The sequence below is a fragment of the Carassius carassius genome, chromosome 3, assembly GCF_963082965.1.
Source record: "Carassius carassius chromosome 3, fCarCar2.1, whole genome shotgun sequence".
Classification (NCBI taxonomy): Eukaryota; Metazoa; Chordata; class Actinopteri; order Cypriniformes; family Cyprinidae; genus Carassius; species Carassius carassius.
This window is the reverse complement of record NC_081757.1, coordinates 10,602,944-10,625,772: the sequence shown is the minus strand read 5'-3', so window position 1 is coordinate 10,625,772 and position 22,829 is coordinate 10,602,944. Positions and strand designations below refer to the sequence as shown.

The window sequence follows — 22,829 nt, the reverse complement described above, 5'->3', positions numbered from 1 at the left end:
TTGCTGCTGGTAATTAATAACCATTAGACTGAAAAACTTGGAACTAGACTGGGGAAGACATGACCTCTCTTTTACCTTCCTGTGGATTCCGACAAGGTAAAAGTTATTGCTGGAGCAGCAGTGTGACAGAACGGTCAGAGCTAAGAGCTGGTAGCAAGAAGTTAAAACAGTCTGCAATGTGCAAGAAGAACTGAGAGGAACACAGAACAGAAAAAAAAGAGTAAGGGTGAAATATTTAATACAGAAGAAGTTTTAACATTCTTAAATACATGCAGCCAAAATCATGTTCTATGCACGATCTACATACAGTATGTAACCTAATGTACTCAACACTGACATAAGATTACTCTTATTCTGAAGTAAATATATGATAAAAAAAATTATGAAGATGTACACAATAGATTTGAGCCTTTACATAACTGAGGACTGATTGAGGATTGATCAAAAGTGTTGGTAAAGATTTTACAAAAAGGTTGAATACAAAAAATTTGTATTTCAAATAAACACTTTTTTAACTAATTTTTTAACTTTTCATGAAATAATGCATTATGGTTTTCATAAAAGTATTAAGCAGCACAACTGTTTTTAACTTTGACAATAATGAGAAACGTTCAGTTGAGAACAAAATCATCATTTGGTTTTACTGTTTTTACTTCAATTTGATCAAATGAATGCAGACTTGGTGAGGACAGGAGACTTATATATGCTAAACAAACAAAAAAAAAAAGGTTTGAAATAAATGCTTTTAAAGATCTGTCTTTAAAGGTTTTGTAAGCTAGTGCAGAAAAGGCACTTTGCCAATGGAGAAAAAAATGGGATTTTTACTTTCATAACTTGACTAACGTGCTCTATTCTGAAATGTGCTAAAACAGGAGAAAATGCTGTGGAATATTCAAATATGAAAAGGAAATTCAAAACAGCTTTATTACGAGCTTTTGTTGAGGCATTTCCAGAAATCATATTGGTGTCAAGGGTGTCTCTCGTTCACATTTAGAAGAAAAGAGCCTTTTTAAGGCTTACAGGAAATGGACAAATCAAAACGACTCTTACAGCTGCTGTAAGAAAATGAAGATGGAATGTGGATCGGAGTGTGTTTGTGTGTGTGGTGTGGTGACAGACAATAAACCAGCATTACAGAACTCCTACCCCTTTCACAGGGCATGAATAACGATATAATCTGATCAAAGGCTTTTTTGGTGATGGCGTGGTGCTGTCTCTATAGACATGAACTCTGATAGACCTTATGATCAGGGTCACCAAAAGGCTACAGACTAAATACTGCTTACTCATGATCACCACAGCATTAAGACAAAGAGATAAACAGCTGCCAAAGAAAGGGAAAGAGAGACTGAGAGAAAGAGAGAAAGAGAGAAAGAGAGACTGAGAGAGAGAGAGACAGGTTGGTGCTTGTTATCCCGATGGAATTCACCAAATCTCATTTACCTTACTTAATGGGAAACAAATTGGCATTTGTAAATGGCCTACAACACATTGCGCTTTCCAGTAAGAAGGTGATGAGGGTTGAGATGGAGGTTATTAAAGAGGCAAGACTGGTAAAACAACTTTTAAAGGGATCCTATTATGCTTTTTAACTTTTTTCAACTTTGGTTAGTCTGTAACGTTGCTGTTTGAGCATAAAAAAGAAGTCCACTTCAAAGGGAGATATTTAATCTATCAGAAATCACTTTTCAAAAACTACAACGAACGACTCGTTTGGAATACAATGCATATTTTCGGGATTTGTGATATCACAAATATCGACGAATGGGACGAGACCTTGTTAAGCTGCACTAGAGAAGGCAACGAGTGATAGCACTATGTCGGAGTCATGCTAGCTTTCCCAAGGCAGACAAGCTTAGAGTGGTTATAATCAACTGGGTTTAAATCGCGCTCAAATTGATTTCATTTTGACGCAATATTTAAACTGAAGCTAGCAGATGGCTATGGTAAGGGGCATGACATTTCCTGAACCAGGTGCAGAGTGCTGTCAATCACAACACAAACTGGCCCAGCTAACCAATTACAGCACATTTCGCATTTCAGAAGGCGGGCCTTCATTTGATAAAGGAACTATTCGAGCCGTTCATGCCAGACTGGGAGAGAGGTGTTGTAATAATGTAAAATATGTGAAAAATAATGTGTTTTTCAAACAACCTAGAGTGAGAGCCTGTTCTAGTACACACCCAAAACAAAATCAAGACCTTGTAAAAGAGCATAATAGGACCCCTTTAAGTACAAATTCACAGAGGAGAACGGGAAAATAAGGAAGAAAAAAAAAAGAGGCAAAAGAAACGGCAGTAAACAGAGAAAAAAGGAGAGAAGGGGAAAATAATACCAGCCTCTCTTTTCAGTACTGCAGTGCTCTCCCATGAGGGCATAGCCCCTGGCATGGGACTGATCTGAATGGAAGGTGAAGTGGTACGGGTGAGGGGCTCAGACTTTAGATCCCTCCTGACTCCCTGACTGGACCAAAGCCAAGGTTACCCGAGGGTCAACTCGCCCCTTCTCTCTTTCTCTCTCTCTCACACTTTCCAGCATGTATAACATGCATAACACACACAAACTTACTGCTTTACCATACAAACCCCCTCGGCCTGCCAATACTAACTGAGCCTGTGAGAGACGGAGAGGGAGAAAGAGCGAGACAGATAGCACGTCAGGCTTTTCGTCCGCTGGCTCCAAGGGAATGCGAGCAGGGTCGGCCGGAGGCCACTCGACTGGCCCACCCCCTACTCGCTTACGCTCTCTCCCTTGGATGGAAAGACAGAAAGAAGGCTGGAGAAAGTGATTATACCTGGTCTGGTTTTGGCTGTTAACTAGAGGAAGGTCAGCCAGCGTGCGCCAGGGCCAGGATGAGTTCACTGTCCAAAATGTCACATTCATGCATCTTCCCGCTCGCTCTCCCATTCTCTTTCCGCATCACTTAGAGTTGTCAGCTATTTGCTATAAATAATACAATGAGTGAAGTTAGCATGCATAAACACAGCTATTTGTGCACATTAAAAAGATGAATATGCACAACAATGTTGCTATGTGCATGAAAACAGTGTGAAAATAGGAAGATCATGAGCTGTCGTTTTTTTGACATTCCAAATATGTAAGTTGCTTTCTAAGTTGCAATCTATCTATCATTTCATAACAATATGTATCAGTAATAATCAATAAAAAGGAATGATAATAATCAATAAAAACAAACATCTACTTATAATAATTAAACCTTAGTATGGCATTTGTTCCCCATTTATTGTCTCCTTTACAGCTAGTTGTTCTGCACATAGGAACATTGAGCACAGGAACATACAATACATGCAAATGGAAATTGGCAAATGGCTTTGCATGTTCATTTGCATTCGGGCTCTTTTTGCAAATAGCCTATAAGTCTTAATATTAACGTTATGTTGTATAAATAAAGCGTATTCTACATGAAAGTATGAGTTTAATCCCATTGATTAAAAACTTGCTATCAAATCCGTCACTCTAATGGTCATCTTCAGCGCATGCCTCTCAAAACAGAAATGCAGAACATTAATAACTACTGTCATTTAGGCTAACTTTATAATGAGAGCACTATTGTAAAAATTGTGAATTGTTAGGGTTTTGCTGACGTTTAGTGTTATCGATCTTTTAATCAAAACATGAAAACATTATTTACCCCGTTTGTATCTGCGAGGCATTTGTTACACATTTTCCCTGCGTGTTAACATCAGGAATTGTGACTGTAGAATGTCTGACTTAACTCAATGTATTTTGCCCCGCCCCCAAACATATGATTCAATTATCAGTCGAATATCAGCAAGATTCAAAAATTCCGATTTGACTATGAAAAACCTTAGTCGGGGACACCCCTAGTAAATAAAGAGAGAGGCAAACGCAGGTCTACGCAGAGACCAAGCAGCTCCGAACACAAGACGACGCATCTTTGCATTGCCTTCAGCTCCAAACATCAGGAGAGAGTGGATGATCTTTATTTTTAAAGGGGGGGTACAATGGTATTTCGTGTATTCAGAGTTGTTCACAGTGTTAAAGAGATGGATTCTCATGCTAAACATGGACAAAGTTTTAAAAAATAATTTAGAAGAATGACTGAGAATTTCTGTGCCGAAAATCTTATTTCCGGGTTGGTACAAGTTTTGGCTGTTTTTTTTTTGATCGTGGATCTAATGACGTAGAAGAGAAAGAAAGGCCTTATTTGAGCATTTCTCCTGGATAAGCGCGCCCGGGCACACACATTGACCAGAGGAGAGCGAGACCGCGAGCATCAACGAGCTTCAAAATCATCAGCAGCGCTGCATAGGATTTGTTCGAGAATGCCTCCAAATAAGTGCATTTTTGGATGTGAGGGAAAGTTTACCGTGTTCAGCTTCCCCAAGAACCCAGCATTACAGTGGATGCAGTTTGTTTTTCCAGGGCATCAACGGAGTGTATCAAGTGCGTTTGTGTGTTCTGTTCATTTGAGTGACGAATGTTTTATAAACAAGGCCCAAGTCGACGGTGGATTTGCACATCGTTTGCTATTGAAACATGGAGCCGTCCCTGTGATAAAAGTCCCTATTCAAGTACAATTGCATCAGATTTATGTATTTTGTTGGAAATCAGCACATAAGTGAATATATGTTAATGGAAACAAAACGAAACATCAGTATTATAGCTCCGCTCATGGCATGCCTCCAGGAGCTCGGCTTTTTCCGGAAAGAATCGGAAAGCTGTATTTTTCTTATAAATATGATAAAACTAAAGACTTTTTGGATATATAAAGGATGCAGTACTACTCTATAGGTACTCAAGATTAACATGAGATTAGGTGAAACTGTGTATGTTATGTACCCTTTAATGAGGTTCCAGACCACCTCAGTAAGAACTTGGTCTTTTGTTTTTTTGCCAAGGCTTTGTGCTAAACGAAGCACAATTTGACACAGGACTTTTCAGAAAGATTGAAACTAAAAGACAATGCTGTGCTGACATTACTGACAACACTCTCCGATTACTGTATCTGAGATTAATATCGCACCACACAGGTGTGCATAATTTTTATTACATGGTAACTTCCGAATCTACAATCTGCAATACCTATTCTGCGAGTTCTGTTGAGGGGGGACAAAACAGGATAGAAAATATCCTATTACTTCTAAATTAGGATTTGGTTACCTTTAAATAATTAAAACTGTGTCAACTGTTTTTGTCCATACAATGAAAGTCAATTCCAGACGATTGATATTTTGTTCATCATACAAAGTGATCTTGTCACTTCAGATATACCAGTTAGTTGTATGGTTTAATTTCAAGTTACTTTAATGTATTTTTGGACCTTGAAGAGTCTGTTGACTTTCATAATCTGCTGAAACTCTCTACAAAACACCTTCTGTGTTCCACAGAAGACTGACAGTAATACAGGTTAGGATCAACACTAGGGGGATCTTTTTAAGATTCCTTGATCTTTCACATCATCCACTGTGCTTTTATATACGAGAGAGAAATACAAAAAAGGGTAAGCTGGAATCGGTTGACAGTTTGTGTTCATGCTGGAGTGAGAAAGAAGATGCATGTCAGTGCCATCCTCGTAGGGCTGAATGGGACCCTGCCGCAAAAAGAGATGTCAACCCCCTGCTCAGAGAATATCTGCTCCCTCACTGACTCCATACAAGTAGGGCAGCTCATCCATCTGACCCCTGGAGACCTGTGACAGTGCCTCAAACAGGCCTTTCACTGACACACACCAGCCCGCCATTGAGAAGGAGCAGGGGGGATGGATTTAAGCATGACACACTCACTGGGCATTGAGAGGAAGCAAATGGGGGACGATTAAACTGTGACACCTGTCACTGGCTTGTTTAGGTCGACTATGGAGAAATGGTCTGAGGAAAGCGCTGCCTGTGACGTTTCTTTTTCTTTCTCATTCGTTTTTACTTATTTTCCATAAGCAAAGACATCGAAGTTCTGTGGTAGTCTTCATTCTTTCAAACTTTCTATCTCACCCTGAAGGAGCCACACAAAGAGCTGATCTGTGGGAGGCTGTATCTGAACAGGGTGAGAAGAAGAGCACAGCCCATATGGTTTCATCCTCAATCTCTCGTTCCTGCTCACCTTCACTGCCTTCTGTCTGACCTCAGCTACTGAACCAGGGTTCAGGGAGACTGCGGTTGACCGAGAGGCTCCATTAAAAACACAAACACACACTCGAGCTCTGGTTCATCCTACTGACATCACTTGAAGGGAATGTGGGACAGAGGTGGTCTTAAAATCTCCCACCGGCCCCAAAGGTTCCACGGTTCATTCAATCAGTGGACTGTCAGTGGATGACAAGAAATTGACTGGAAATATTATTAACTTTGAAAAAAAGTAAGGGAAAGAAATGCAAACATTAAACTGCAGGTTGTTTATTACTATAAACCTTTTTTAACAATTTGTTTACACTTTTTTAAAATGCTTTTTAAATAAAATATATATAAAATAAAAAAGAATAGTTCTCCACTAAAAAAAAATACTCTCAGTCTCAAACCAATATCATATAATAAAATAATGAAAAATATAAATAAATAACTATGATTACAGTGCAGCATTACCAATCCCAGCTTGCCTGCTCATATTAAAAAAATATATATAACTTTTCCAAAGTGTAAAGTGCAGCATCAACAGTTTCAGTTTTTAGACCTGCTCAGATTTCGTTATTGCGTTGGACCGATCGGAATTAAGAGCAAAGGTCTGTTTAAATCCCGACGGGAGCTGCATTTGAATTACAATCGTTTTTTTCCTAGTTGTAGTGATGTCCACACTTGCATGATGCCTTTTGAAAACCTTAGGCCGGTGACACACTGGCATATTGCACCTGTCAAACATAGTCTATTTTGCCGTCAATACTGTTGACGGTGTCCTTTATCAGTAGGCTTTATATTTATGCTCAACATGAAGTATAGATATTGTTGTCGTGGAGACAGGAAATAGATATTGTTGTCGTGGAAAGATCCTGGTCTGTCGGCGGCCTCCCTCTATGTCACCTACAGTAGCAGCAGAGTGCCAGCGCCGCATCAGCCACGCTTCTGGTGTGTAAAGACACAGAAAACGCGAAGCAGCCGTCACTCAACTGACACGCAGCAGAAACGCCACGCTCACACCACACAGCCAGTGTGTCACCGGCCTTAGAATCAGCTGCAGGGCAGGATTTGCGCTGAACGCGGAGAGTTCCGCCACTTAATATGTTTGTTTGGAAACACGAAAATGTACCTATGTTCCACACCCAAAAAAATTGCATTCGGTCATTCGGTACACACGTACACCGTACCGAAATCCCTGTACCGAAACACTCCGGTACATATATATATATATATATATATATATATATATTAGTGGTGGGCATAGATTAATTTTTTTAATCTAGATTAATCTCACTGTGATTTTAAAATTAATCTAGATTAATCTAGATTAAAATGGCTCATTCGAATTCTGCCGACAGCATTCAGAATATGTGTGTTACCCAAATAAAATTGACAAACAGTAAGTTTTTGAGAAGGGGTTTATCAAGCTAGATGGTGCATTAGAAAAGGGGCTCATCTCCTGTTTCCAAAATGCATCACAAAGTGCTTGAAAAAGCTGTAAACTAATTCCACATTGCACAAGGTGCAAACAGCCTTACGCCTGTTTCACACATACTCCGTCTGCAATGCGTATGCGTTGCATATTTTTTTATGCACCCATGTTGATGGATTCCAGTTGCGTTCCAGGAGCGTTGCGTCTGCAGCAGTGCAGCGATCGTTTACGTACCGAGTAGCGGACTGCAAACGCGTCCTGTGTGAAAGCACATCGAGTCCGTGCTGCACCACATACGTAACGCACACGGACTGCATACGCACTGCAGACGGAGTATGTGTGAAACAGGCGTGAGCAGGGCCGTAGCTGGGGTCAGCGGGGATCCGGTAAAGGTTGTACCAGTGGGCCCTGTTTGAAAAGGTTTAATTTGTATGTTCGTTTATTTTTATTTATTTGTGCTATTTACACAATGTTTAAGTTTTTTTCAAGTTTGTAGGTGTCAAGGTACAGAAACCAAAAATTAAATGTAAAATAGCACTGGATAGTCTTCAATGTAAAACTGAAATATACAATCAAACCTACATCTATTCAGACACCTTCAACTTTTCTCACATTATTACAGTTTTGCTATATATATCAAAAATTATATCTGGTGTCTGAATAATTTTTGGTTTGACTGTTAAAACTATAAAGTAATTAAGTCAAGAGCAGTGAGTGATTTTCATTTTCTTGGATTAACATTACAGCAGCCAGTAGCTAAATTAGGCGCGGTCACTTTAAGAGACGATGAACGCATCCAATATAATACACATCCCATTTTTTTCCTCAACTGTTTACTTTCACATAAGAAATAACTGACAGTTTTTTCGAGCATAATTTCCAAAGTTGATATTTTGAAATATATTGTATGTATTTGTGGCACAAGAGCAAAAATAAGCAAATTCGGTGTTCAAGTGTTTTGAGACGCTTTCTCTGCGTGAGCCCTGGAACACCAGAACACTGAGAGTACTGAATTGGGCTTTTTCACATCTTTTTGTTTGTTCAAACTGCGATTTGTATTTGTTCGTTCAGGTGCAGGAGGGACTTCGAGGAGAACTTCGCAAGAAGAGAGCTCGGTTCAGTGTCGCTGTTCGTGAGACACGGCTCTCGATCTCTCTCGTGCACACCGAACACAGCGCGCGAATAACCAGCTACTCTGTTCAGCTTTTCCGCGTCTTGTGTTTGGATGCTTTGATGTTTAAATCGACAAGCGGTAAGGCTTAAAAACAAATGAAAAAGATAAGCTTTCGTGACGATGCACAGCAGTGGCCCGTCAATTTTCCTGAGCATCTTTTTAGGCTGGCCTTTTCAATCGGTTATATAAAATATCAAGGTGAAAGTCATCATAGCTTGCTTAGTATAGACCTAGCTCCCAACCTAACTTTGGGAATAGATTAACGGCGATATTTTTTTTATCGCCCGATAAGAGTCTCCCGTTAACGCAGCACGTTAAAGACCGATAATGGCCCACCAATAATATATATAGTTTTTATAGTTTGAAGAGGAGAAAAAAAATACCCCAAGACAGTGTGAAGGCGCAGGACATCACAGCCAAGATAGCACAAATCAGGGGCGTAGATTACGCGGGGGACATGTCCTCGCACTTTTATCATCACGGAAATTCGTCTCCCACACTTTGTCGGTCAAGTGTGTTCGAATAGAGGTTTTCAAGAGCTGGTGTAAATAAATATAGATTTAAACTCAAAGAGACAGGATAGTCTCCGCATGACCTGATGTTTTATTCGGACCCAGAATAAGGCGAGTTGAACATCAAGGAGCGCTAAACACTCCTGCAGTGTGTGTGTTTCATTCATACTCAAAGACTTTTGAAACACGAAGACATTAATATACGATTATGACAATATATGGTTTTTCAAGTCATCTCCAGCAGGTGATAAAGTATATGAACAATAAATTGCTAATTGACATAGCATTACAGTATAGAAATTATTCTGCCTTATTATGTGATAAACAGTGTTTGTAGTATATAAACAAATCATTATTATTGGTTATTGTCCAGCAGTTATAGATTTCTAAGCCAATTAAAAGCTAGAAATTAGAGAAAAATTTAAGTTGCCTATACTACCAGTCAGACGTTTTTGAACCGTAAGCTTGTTAATGTTTTTTAAAGAAGTGTCTTCTGTTCACCAAGCCTGCATTTATTTGATCCAAAGTACAGCAAAACAGTAAAATTTTGAAATATTCTTACTAGCCTATTTAACCCTCTGAAGTCGATTAACGCAAATATTTTATGAGGCATTTTCTCCTGATAACCCCAAAAAGAAACTTAAATGACACTTTCAGTTTTGATCGTACAGATAAGAGCAATACATCAATCGAATCTGTAAAGGGTCTACTTTTTTTTGTATACAGACTTAACAAAACTTTGTGCACTTATAAAATAAAGATAACAAACAAGTTGTGTTGTCTGCGGCCTTTGTCTGTGCTGATCTTCATTTAGATACGCGTCATTAAAATGAACTGTAACTCAGAGCCATGAGAGATATATCTATAGAAAGCCTGACATGTCTACTTTTAAACTAAACAAGAAGCTGTTTGCTTCGTGATGAGAGGAATAAGTCATAATTCACCCCAAAAAGATGTGATGTGGTTGAGGATTTGAGATTTGGATTTCCTCAGAAAAATAGAATGAAGCACTTTATTCAGCAGAGATCATAAACATGAGTTTTATTTATATACTTGTACTAGTTTTCACATAACGTGTAAACATTTTACTAGTTAGTGTTTTTCCAAAGACTTTTTCAAAACTATAATTCCTGACTAAATGTATAATCAAGTGAAACATTATGAAGTTTCAATAACAATATACAATACTATACCATTCAAAAGCTTGATGTAAATAATATAAATGTAACAAATAAATGTAACTAACAAAAATATTCTCAGCTCTTTTCAACATTAATAATAATAATAATAATAATAATAATAATAATGATAATAATAACAATACATGATTTTTTTTGTAGAAAATAAGATTGTTAAAAGGATTTCTGAAGGATTGTGTGACTGGAGTAATGATGCAAAAAATAAACTACAAACATAAAATTATATAAATTTATTTTGTCCTCACATTCTTTCTTGTAACTCTTCCCTCTCAGTGACACAGATGATTGAATGGCTCATTATGCAGCTAACTATGCAGGCCTTTGTCTTCTCATGTGTAAATCACAATGATATTCATGATAGTTATGATAGATATGACTTTTTTCCAACAAAAAGTGTCTTAGAAAATTTAAATCAATATATTGTTTTCTATAAGTGAGTAAACAAGATGTTTTTTCACATAATTTAGAAAGAAAAATTCTAGGCTACAAGCTCCAGTTCTCAAAAGTCCCAGGAACCAATGTTCTGTATGTGTTTTTTATTGCCTTATTCAAGTGATTTAACATTTTTAGTTTTTCACTAACCACGCATAACATTTTTTTTTCTCAAAAACATAATCATGTACATACATGCTGCTCACATATTATAATAGCCCAGTATGTGCTGATTACAGTGAGATTAGACTTTAGTCATTTAGATATTTATAATAAACTGAAAAAAGCACAAATGTCAGGGCATGACAAAACTTCTCCAGGCCCCAAAAATACCCTTAGACTCCAGAGGGTTAAAATAGCTGTTTTCTATTTGAATATATTTCTAAATTTAATTTATTGAACATCCTGGATCTGTTTTGTCGCTCTTCTTTATTCTTTTTTTTATGTATTATAGAAGTATCAAATCAAGACTCGGTATCGGTAGATACTCAAAATCAAATGACTCTGACTCAGACTAGATGGCAAAAAAACCTGATCGGGACATCCCTAATTTTTATCTTAATTTGGGCCTTCCGTTTGTAGTGGCAAGACCACACCATAGCCTGATGTGTATGATCAAAATAATGTTTCAGAGTTCAAAATATTAGCAACATTTAAAGGGACAGTTCAACCCCCCAAAAAAAGAAAATTCTGTCATTATTCACCATGATGTGGTTCTGAACTTGTATGACTTCTGTGGAACAAAAAAGATAATATTTAAAAATGTCTGTGCTTTTTTTCCCTCTATACAATAAAAGTCAGCGGGCTCCAATATTGGTTTGAATTCTTAATCTTTAACTGCATAAACTCAAAAACAACACCGTTGACTGCAATGATGTGTGTATAAGGGAAGGTGGCATTACGGTTGCAATCACGTGGAAAGCAGACTGACACTTGATTCCCTCTCCCAAATGCACAAGTTAGACAGGGAAATACCAAACAGCAATTTTGGAAACAGCTGGAAATCCCACATCTAGCTAGATTTCAGTTTTATTTTCCAAAGCAACATTTATTTTCCCCATTTTCAAGCTCATTCATATCTTAGCCAGTATTTCTACTTCTTCAGTAATGATCACATAACGCCCTGACATTAATCAGTGTTTAGTGGTAGTTTGCTTTCATTTTGACTCACAACCTTTCACTTTTACTTGACTAGAAACTGTTAGTTTGAAATCATATGTATAGATCAATTTTTCCCCAAAGCCTGCATGTTGGTACATGCCGAGCAGCAACTGCCTGAATGTTCCTTGAATGGGACAACTCTGAACCTGCTCTGAACTTCCTCCAATACCACAGACAATATGAAGATTAATTATAGTGTCACAAATAAGAAAAAACAACTACTACAGGAAAGATACACTACCATTGAAAATCTGGGATGTCGGATTTTTTTTTAATGAAATTAATGCTTTTATTCAGCAAGTTTGTATTAAATTGATCAAAAGTTACAGTATAGACTTTCAACTGATTTCTATTTCAAATAAAAGCAATTTTAAAACTTTCTATTCATTAAAGAATTCTACAGAAATGTATCAGTTTCAACAATATATTAAGCAGCAGAAATGCTTTCAAAATGTATAAAAATATTTCTTAGCTGCAAATCAGCTCATTACAATTATTTTCATAGGATTATGTATCACTGAAGACTGGAGTAATTACTTGAATAAATTTAGCTTTGCCATCACAGGAATAAATTACAATTAAAATATATTAATATATTATATATTATTTATTTATATATTAAACAGGAAACAGTTATTTTGAAATGAAATATTTCACAATAGAGATCAATGCTAAGGATTTAGCGGGCCCACAAAAAATAAAATAGCTCCTGTTTTCATGGTTTTTGAACGGTTATCTTGTATTCTTATAAATAAGCTTATATGACTTTTAGACACCAATTCAACTTAACAATTCTCTATTTTGATACCACAGCAAAAATCACTAGCTAAAAATAAAAAGAAATATAACTATAAAGAAATATAACGAGTGACAAATGAACAAATTACAAGTAATAACGCAATTAAATATAAGCCTATAGCACAAAAATAGCAATGAAATAATGCTTTAGGTTTTTATGTTTGTAGATGTTCAGGTACAGAAATTGAAAAATCACATATAAAATAACATTTTCATATTCTTCACTCTTTGTTGCATCTTGATTTTTTATAACCATTTTAAATTAGAGGCAACCACTGCATTTTAATCATGAATTTTGAATGATGAAATGTTTGATTTATATTAGACTATATAATTTCAAAATCTGAAGCAAAAACAGAATAACCTGACTTTAGCTTTGTAAAATTATGCAACAAAAAACATTTGCACGAAAAAGAAACAGCAGGTGGGCTGAACATGCTGCGTCCCAATACGCATATTATGCATAACCAAATAGAATTAATATCGAAAATAGAATTAATATGTCCAAATCATAGTATGTTTAAAAAAGTATGCCAAAGATTCCCGGATGGTCCACTACTGCATGGTAGAATTCAAATTGCAGATCCATGCAAACTCTAATGGCTAATATTGCACACAACACATTGTACGAGGATTCGATTAGAACTACAAACACGCATTAAAAGTGTTAAACTACAAACATGGCAGATATACGCAACTGACGGACAGATAGAGAAAAGGATTTAAGTGATAATTAGTTAATGTCTAACCTGATGAAAAAAATATTAATGTTATCCACGTTAAATTTCATCTGCATCAATACTTTGAACTTTTATAATGATACATTTGGTCATTTTTTTAAATGCATCATTATGCAAACACAAGAGTAGAGTTCTCAGCATGATAGACCTACGACTAGCAGATCAACATACCTCTTCATTTCTCTCCAATATGGCAGAAAATTCACTTTCTGCCAGCAGGTGGCGCTTATGGTACAGTAATACAGCATTTCCTTGGATACTGCTGTTAACACGGTAGCACTGCGTGTATTAACACTAATTTAAATGCATCATATGGAGACAAAATTAAAAAAGAAAATGCCATTTCTGGAAACAGTTCCATTCCCCTCAAAAACACATTCATATAAAATGTTAGGTTTTTCTTCCTATGCTTTGCATAACGTGAACAGTGATCTTGTTCTGTCTGCTACAGTATTTTCTCCTCTTTGTGTCCATCTTACACCGTGTCTCTACTGGACGCTACAGTTGTCGTGTCGCGCCGCAACAGCTAAAGTCTGTCTACACTGGATACGACAAAGCGACTGTTGAAAATCATTTGAAATTTGTGTCAATACATCATAAATAGAACACAGCAGCAGTCTTCTGTCTGGGATTTGTCGTGTCGAGCCACATCCAGTGTAGATAGCATCACTGATTATAATGGTATCTATAGTGTTTTGTCAAGCCGCGCCACTCGTGTCCATACTGAGTTCAGCATCTGACTTAAGCCTCTGACCATTTACAGACTGATTATAATAATAACAATTTTCCACAAAAATGACCATTGGGAAAATAATTGCAGTGCAGCTTGTGTGCAGGCATGGAACTGAAGTGTATAAATTCAATATAGATTAATCATTGTTAAAGCTACAAAGTTACTTGCCAGGATGGGTATTTTGACATACAAAAGTATGTATTTGCCTGTTCAGAGGGCTCACGTATGTCAGCGATGTGGCTGTCTGAGAATGCTCTGTTCACACAGAACACAGCGTGCAAGTGCTGAAAGGAGTTTAATTTTTTAATGAACAAGTCTTAAAAACACATGCAAATGATAAAATGTTGTGATGACGCTGCAGTGGCCCGATCGGGCAAGTGACAAATCAGTCTACTGTCCCAAACGTCTTTCACACTGTCACCGGGCCATTGGGCAGAGTCCTTATTGTCGAGCTCTCCAATATTACAGGTTTTAATATATTTTTGATCAAACAAAGCAGCCTTGGTGTTTTCTTTTTTGTTTATATTTGAATCTTACTGACACCAAATACCTGAATTGTATATGCTTAACACACACACACACACGGCAATATTTAAACCTCAAGATAGCCTGCAATATTTTAATTATATATATTATGTTGTGTATCAGCTACACAAAGGTCTTCATCTTGAAGTTTGAAAAGGAGAACAAAATTGCTCGTTTTGTTACGAGAAGTCTTGTAACTGAGGGAACATTCTCCAGATTCCTTGACTCTTCAGAGGAGATTGCTGACTGAGAATTGGGAGCAAGCAGCAAATTTCCTTAAACCGCAGTGAACACTTTTCAGAGGGGGCTTCAACTTTCTGGCCCGCCAAAATGTCCCCGCCTTGCACCCTTTTCACTATGGGTCACTAACGGACTCTTGAGTTTGTTTAGCAATTACCAAAACACATGCACAAAAATGAAGAAATATAAACAGACTCCAAAATAACCCTGAGTATTAAATCATTGGATGGTGCAAGAACATTATAAGGATTACATTTCAATCATTCGTTTCTGTACAAGCATCAAACCACGCTTAAACCAACATAACCAACTCTGACAGCAAAATTTCACCTCAGAGCTCAGTGTTATCACAATAACACAAGAAAAGTGATGATAGAGAAAAAGAAAAGAGGAAATAAAGAAAAAAAAATACTGTAAGAGACTGTGAGGAGAGGAAATCAGACACAGCTGCCATTGGACATCTAGTTAGAGTAGTATGGACACTAAGAAATTGCCCCTAGGGTTCAGAAGGAAGCAAGCACAAGCCTCTAGTGGTGTCACTGGTGTTAGACTTTCAACGCCAAGAACTAAGAGAAAGGAATGGATGGGGTTAGAGAGGGGAAAAGCATTTTACATTGAATTCTTTTAACAACGTTCCAGGAATTCTAGGATAATGCCTGTGGAAAGGCCACAGGAATGCTTAGCAGCCTCATGGTTCCCAAATTCACGGGACCAGGATAATGTTCCCCCACCCCCTCTACTCTTCAATGCAGTGCCCCAGAATAGGTAATGAAGGGTGTGGAGGAGAGACACCACCGTAGGGGATGTAAATAAATGTCTCTCAACGATCACTCTCTATGGAAAAAATTAATGTTGGAAGCAACGGTATTCCATCTTAACTTCTGAAATCCCCTGTGGCTTTTCTGCACCTGTACCAGAGCACCAACTTACTACGAGCCCTGCAGGGTTACCCACAAATCAAAACTGACGTGAGAATGCCTTTAAAAATTACAATTCATTTAGAGAATTTATAATGAATATGAATGTAGAATTGCTATTTTAATTAGAATGTAAGACAGCAGAATTAGAATGAATGTAAATTCATATAACTAGTTTGAAAATATTTTAAGTTTGAAGATTATACAGGAACACAGAATGCCACAGACAGATAGATAGATTGACAGACAGACAGATAGATTGAATGACAGAACCATAGATTGATAGATAGATCCATCAAAACTCTCACAAAACTCTACTTAAATCAGCACTTCATATCAAATAACATTTCTGTGAGTCCATGAGGGCCTCCACATCAACCGAGGTCTGGCTGCTGGTTTGTTCCACCCCCACCCCTTGGAGCTGAGAGGAATTTGGGAAGGCAGAAGATCGAAGGCAAGAGTTGAGGCATGCGGCAGCCCAGAGAACATGCACTGCTGGGGGGCCAGCCTCACCGCAGAGGCCAGCAGGCCTCCGGCAGCAAGGCCAGCCAAGGGTTCCCAGCACCACAAACCTTTCCTAATATAATCTGCTAATATAAGACTCCTAAATATAGAACTGGAGCCTGCAGCACGCCATTTATAATCTTTTTTCTGATTCTTTAGATTCAATTGTCTGTTGTCACTCTTTGCATCTTGCTAAAATAAACACATTTTGAAATTACAGAAAGGCTGAGTTCACAAAATGTTCGTGAATGACAATCAATTTCATCTTAAAGGAGGTTATTTATATTCTATATGGTTCAAGCAACTCCTGCTGAGTCCAGCTTTTATGTCATACTTTTTCCCTGTTTTCCTCAAATCTGAACTGAAGGGTTAGCTTGTTCCCTGACTACATAATACCCCTATTTTTATGTATGTAGGTAGCCAGGCATTCTTCATGTGCTCATGCTATACATAATTAATTTAGCTATGGTAGATGAACCCACTCTCAAATTCAGCCGTGACCTCTGAAAATTTCAGGTAGGCATTTCATTTGAAGAATCAACCAAACACCAACGTATTTAGCACTCCAAACAGCAGTATCCCCCTGCTGTGTGAACATGGCTCATGAAATCATGAAGTCATTCATCATGTCAGTCCTCCATCAATCCTCTTACTCTTCACCATTTAAAGCACTTTGAAGCAGAGCCTGGACGTTCTTCTTTCCTTTTTTTATTCTTGTCTTTTCAGATAGGAGAGTGAATCCAGGTTCCAGTCTCTCACCAAAACCCCTCCCAATGCTTCCGGAACATTTCGTTGTCTATCTCCATAAGGATTGACCCGCGGCCCCATCCCAGGACCCGGGAGACCGGGATACAAACGGGCCCTTCAGGTTGATTTATCGGGCGCATTCAGGACCAGGCTCGTAGGGGGACAGAACGGTTCTGACGTCTCTGAACACCAGATCAACCCCTTGAAAAAGCCACCTTTTGAAAGAAGACTGCACCTCTACCGACTTCCATCAGATGCTATTGAAATTATAATAACAATAATAGTATTAATAATGAAAGATATCTTTGTAGAGAGTCATGCATCATGACAGCTCAAAAGCAAAACATGACATTAAAAAAAGCAAAATGGCTATTTTGTTCATTCTTTTCTTCAACATCCTCTTTTCTCCTCTCTTTTTAAAAAAAAACAAAGCAAAACCACACAAGCGCCTTCATGGTGAAGTCAGGTTACAAAAAAAAAACTAAAAAAAAAAACTAAATGGAAAACAAGTGGCACTGCATCATGATGGCAGGCGGGACAAAACGGAATTGTTTTAGTGGAAGAAAGAGCTATCCGTCACTGTCTGTCAGCTCATTCATCCAGTACTCCCTGAGCATCCAGCCCATCCGTCATCCCTTCTCAGTCTCTGACACCCGCCCAGGTTGGCCACTTCAGCAACGAGGGAGGGGGTCGCAAATATGGACCCTTATAACCCCACTATTATTGCTTCCCATCCTCTCTAGATCTCAGAATTCACGAACACACAAGCTACATTTTTCTTAACGGCCTCTTTTCAAACTTTCATTTGACGTGTCCCCCTAGATACAGTAGTCGTTTGATACAGCTGATGCACAACAGAATATAATTTTTACTACTATTTTATACTATTAGTTGCTGCCTACTTTATTTGGAAAGACATATAAGAGGATAGAAAATATGAAACAAACAGCGAGAGAAGTAAGATCGTAATCAAACTTGATTCTCCCATGTGTACATCACAGATTTTTTTAAATGGGGAACAAAACTGATTCATCAATGTATTGCAATAGTGTCTAGAGCAATTCTGAATTGAACTGATTTAGATAAGTTCAGTGAGATGCACAGACACTCACTCGATCGCTGTTTTTTGCAGTATGGAAGACGTGAGTACCCAAGCATGACTGCACATGAAAGCCACAATGGTGCAAAATAATCAATGTTCAGTATAAAGAATATTCAAAGTTTTATGATATTAAAATAAAATCCATAGGAAAAAGGTGTTTCTTTTGCAACAAACATTAACAAGACCAAACAAAAACAAAAGTGGTTTTAGTGTGGGTTTTGTAGTTACTACAACTGTCTCTGAATCAGAGCATGGTTGAATCAAACCTAGGAGATCTGGTTATTAACTCCTGACAAAATGTCAAGTTGCTGTGTTTTGCCTTTGCATGACAGAATAAATCCAATCAATAAAGATTTCTGGGAAAAGATGATAATCGTTTCTGGAAAAAGACTAAAATTACGAGGTAAAGGAGTATGCATGTTAGGCTACAACATTTTGAATGGTCAAATGAACTGCAGCAACAAAATCTATTCCGTGCTACCAAAGTGCTATCAAAATATTCTCTGAACATAAATAATGGGATGAGAGAATAATTCCTTGGGCTGTTGCCTTTCTGGTTGCAACATCACCTTGATGTTCTTCTCAGTGTGTTTCAGTTTGTGTTTTTCAAGCCAGAGCACAGGCCAACATTTGCTATAAAAGGCTCCAGCTCTGCAATGTTCAAGTTTGCAGAGGTGCAAATGGGATAAGATGACCCTAAAGAACTCTCTAAAAAAATTCTTACCTTAAACCGAACGGGAGGAGGTCTTGATGCCACCTCCGCACCACAATGGTATATACAAAACCACCAAGGTGAATATCAGGCCAGGCCTTGGGACCACAGATATGAATACAAACACACACAGGCTCACACACTGAGGAAAGAAACCTTGAAACAAAACTAAGGCTAGCGTGGAGGTTTAGGGGGTTGGGTTTGGCGGTAGAGGGGAAAATAAGAGAAAGAAGGGTGGGGGGTGTTAAGGGGTAAACAGGGGAAAACAGAAGAAAGGGGAAAGAAGAATGAAAGAAAAGAAAAAGGAGTGGAAAAAAACAAAGACCTACTTGTCTCAAGTCGATGAAGGCGAGCAGCAGAGTGTCCCCCTGGAAGCCAGGCACCGGGCCGGCCCTGGCAAACCCTGTGGGAAAGAGAGAGGGATAAAGAGAGCAGGGAATTCGCCATGGAGCGGGAGATTGGCAGACGGATGACAGCCGGGACAAGGGGAGGACAGGGGGAGGTTCAGTGGGGGTGGGGGAGGTGAAATGGAAGGGGGCTTTGAAGGTTTTGGGGGTGCTGGCAGAGGGGGTGGAGGGTTAGTTGGGTGTTTCAGGGCAGAGTCATGTCTCTTGGTCTGCCACCGCTTTGTGTGGCCCATTGGAAAAAAATCATCATCAAACTCTCATTAATTCTCCCCCAACGTTGATCTGACAAGCCAGATAGAGGCAATGTGTGGGGACGAGGGGGCTGCCTTTACCCCGTAAACCAAAACCTGATGACGATTCCCATGAGGCCGCTCTCCCAGTTCAGTGGCATGGTACTGAGCGAAGGGGCCGACGAAACTTGTGAAAAGCCAATGGGCTGGGGGTGTGTGGGGAGCGCAGGAGTTGTAGAGGTTTCAGAGGGCCATTGGACCTTTCTGTGCCTTTGGACGGGAACCCGTAAACAAGCAGCTTCGCCATTCTGAAAAACGGAACATTTGACACGCGGGGACAAAACAAGCCGGGGCCAGGAGAAATCCCTTTCACCTTGTGATGCTGTGTGCCTTTCTTGCCTCTCATGCAAATTACACGCCTGCCATCTTTATTTCTGACCCCCGCAAACGCTGAGCCAGCGACTGCTTACCCTCGCGCTTTTGTTGCAGCGTCTCGGTCCGAGATTCTGTCAATTTTGCGAACTTCCTACTCGCCTTTTTACAGGAGAGCGAACTGCAGCAAAGGCGGCATGGTTCACATGACGCGTGTCAGAGCGCATCTCATCAAGATTCAAGAACAGGGACCTCTAGGCTTTCACCTAACTGCCACATACCAGCATAAAGCCCTGTTAGTGACTACGCTAAGAAACCTCTCGAGGGATAAGCAAGGACAAGCTGTCAAGACCTTTATGCTCCCCAAAACTGAACAGGAAGCAACTCATGATGCTCGCTCCCTTTGAATGTTCCATCGCCCGCTTGCGGTGCCATACAGAGCAAAGAGGCACAGCAGACTCGGGAAAGGCCAATCTCATCTTAACAGAGCCTCTTGTGGGCTCGAGATTAAACTGCAGTGGTATGATGACTGGTAACCTTTAAGAAAAGAAAGTTATTAGAAGGCATTCTAGTATATCACTGAAAGTTAATCTGTATGTACTCAATCTTAAACAAAGAGATTATAAATTGAGTTACTCTTTACAACTAAGTCCAATTCCTTAGTTGATGCACTGAATATAATTAACAGTATAATTTTAATGATTAAACTACTAAAACTGAAGTCATATCTATTGAAGCACAAAGACCCCTTTAAAGAGTACAAGAGCTTGTCACTTGGCCAGTAACTTTAAAGGGACATCTTTGAACATATTCACCCCTAAAGGATTCATAATTAATGGGGTACAAAGTTGTCCTTTAATGTCTGCACCTTTAAGAATACACAGTGACTTGTGTCATTCTTTCTTTTTAAAACAGTTTCCAGACAATAAAAAAGCAGCAACCAGAATACCTGCACTTTACAGTTTACCCAAATTTAACATTATTTAGGTTTGCTTGTAATCAAACACATTACACATTTTTGGGCCTGGTTATGATCAAGCTTCATGCAAAGATCCTTATCGCTTCTTGAATTCACTGTGTCTTCACATTCCCCTGCCTCCCCACTGCACAGACACATCCAAACTGTTGATAGATTTAACCACAAACATATCATCTGTGCATTCAAGTGGTTACATCTTTAAGAAGCTATTTTAGTTCTGTATTATTTCCTAAGACCAAACCTTGAAACTTCCAGATACCGTAAACACAGTGAACTCATTCACCAAGACTGTGTATGGGGGAGGCAGTTTTCTTTTTACTTGAGTAGCATTTTGATTAAAGCTGTGGTTTGAGGCATACAAATACATGGGGGGGGGGGGTATCCAAATCAACAGTACGTGGTCTCTAAAAATAAAAGCAATCACTGATATGTTACTTATCAGGCTGCTTGGTAAACCAAAGCAAACCACACCAAAAAGGCAGCATACGGTGTGACTGACATGACCGTTTTATGACATGGGTCTTTGAAAAGCCATGAGGAGAGATGATCCAAGCGAAAAGTCTCAGGCGCTAGCCAAAAATGTTCTCCCCTTTTTCTCTAACTTTCACCTCAATCTCTTTTAAGTGGTGTCAAATAAAAAGTTGGTTACAGCATTGTGCAGTAAATTTGTAATTGGGCCACAACAGAATGAAGCACAATCATGCAATCATGTTTAAGTAGGCTTATGAATGGTCCAGGTCAAACTTACTCTCGCACTCTTTTACATCCACGTTGAACTGCTGCAGGGCTCCCATAGACACTTGCCTGACATCAGCCTCCAACAGCAGTTGCAGCAGAGAGGTTGAAAGGTGTTTACAGGCTGACATACATGCCGTCTGAGCCACCTTACCCTGCAGAGCAAGAAGGAAAGGGAGATTAAATAAAAAAAAAAAAACTGTGAGGTTTACATATGGGGTATCTTTCACATACAGTATGACCCTCTCATGCAGGTGGTAAAACTATGGACATTTATTTGAATAAAGTTTGCATGTTTCGGTCCTGATTTTCATCCCTGTCAAACTGAATCTCATGTGATACTCCTTTCTTTCAAATGACTGGCAGAGTCTGCTGCAGAGTCTGTTGCATTCTAGTCTCTAATGTAGTCTAGTCTCCATAAGCACACACACACACACACACACACACACAAAACACTACTGATATTGTATTTACAACCAAACAAGTCAGCGCTTTCATGCAATTCCACAAACATAAAAAGTGGAGCTTAGCAGCACTCTGGTGGACATTTAAGCTGGGAGAACCGCAGTGCTGTTTAAACATCAACACACGTTCACCATCACACATGCAGATACACACACAATTCCAGATCCAAGCCGAAAACCTCAAATATGCCCTTGTCTGCTTTCCAGCGCCTTCCTGACAATCAGGCTAATACTTCAGGGGAGATCCAAAGCTATTAATATGACACTAAACCTGAAAGAAAACAGCAGACTAGAGGGCCAAGAGTCTATGCGGTATTTTTATCTGATGGGGTCAAAAAATAAAAACAAAACACCATTATACAAGAGGACTTCCTGCACAATGGAAATAACTGGGCAAAAAATCTAGTGAAATGAGGGAGGAATACACAGTAAATCCATAGGAGAGAGGAAAAGGCCTTTTTTTATCTATTTTTTGCGCATGTGAGATCTGCAGAGAATGGAAGGAAAAACAGAAATCAAGACAATGCCCCCTTTGCTTAGTCATCTCGTCCTTTCCTCCTCTTCTTCTGTCTTTCTCCATCTGCCATGGAAACTCCACTGTGGTCATTTCTTAAATGAAAGTCAC

General features: G+C 38.8%; 1 protein-coding gene and 1 long non-coding RNA gene across 4 annotated transcripts in view; both read right to left on the bottom strand.

The window, feature by feature from the left end:
- Positions 1–22,829, bottom strand: part of LOC132118923 (uncharacterized) — a 350,882-nt gene that overhangs the window by 197,850 nt on the left and 130,203 nt on the right. The window lies entirely within an intron of this gene.
- Positions 1–22,829, bottom strand: part of LOC132118756 (exocyst complex component 6B-like) — a 111,929-nt gene that overhangs the window by 17,375 nt on the left and 71,725 nt on the right. For both annotated transcript variants that reach the window (XM_059528662.1, XM_059528663.1), the window contains 2 exons: positions 21,754–21,895; positions 19,347–19,420 (listed from right to left, as the gene is read on the bottom strand). In XM_059528662.1, the coding sequence (XP_059384645.1) occupies positions 19,347–19,420; positions 21,754–21,895 (216 nt within the window). The remainder of the gene's footprint in view (positions 1–19,346; positions 19,421–21,753; positions 21,896–22,829) is intronic.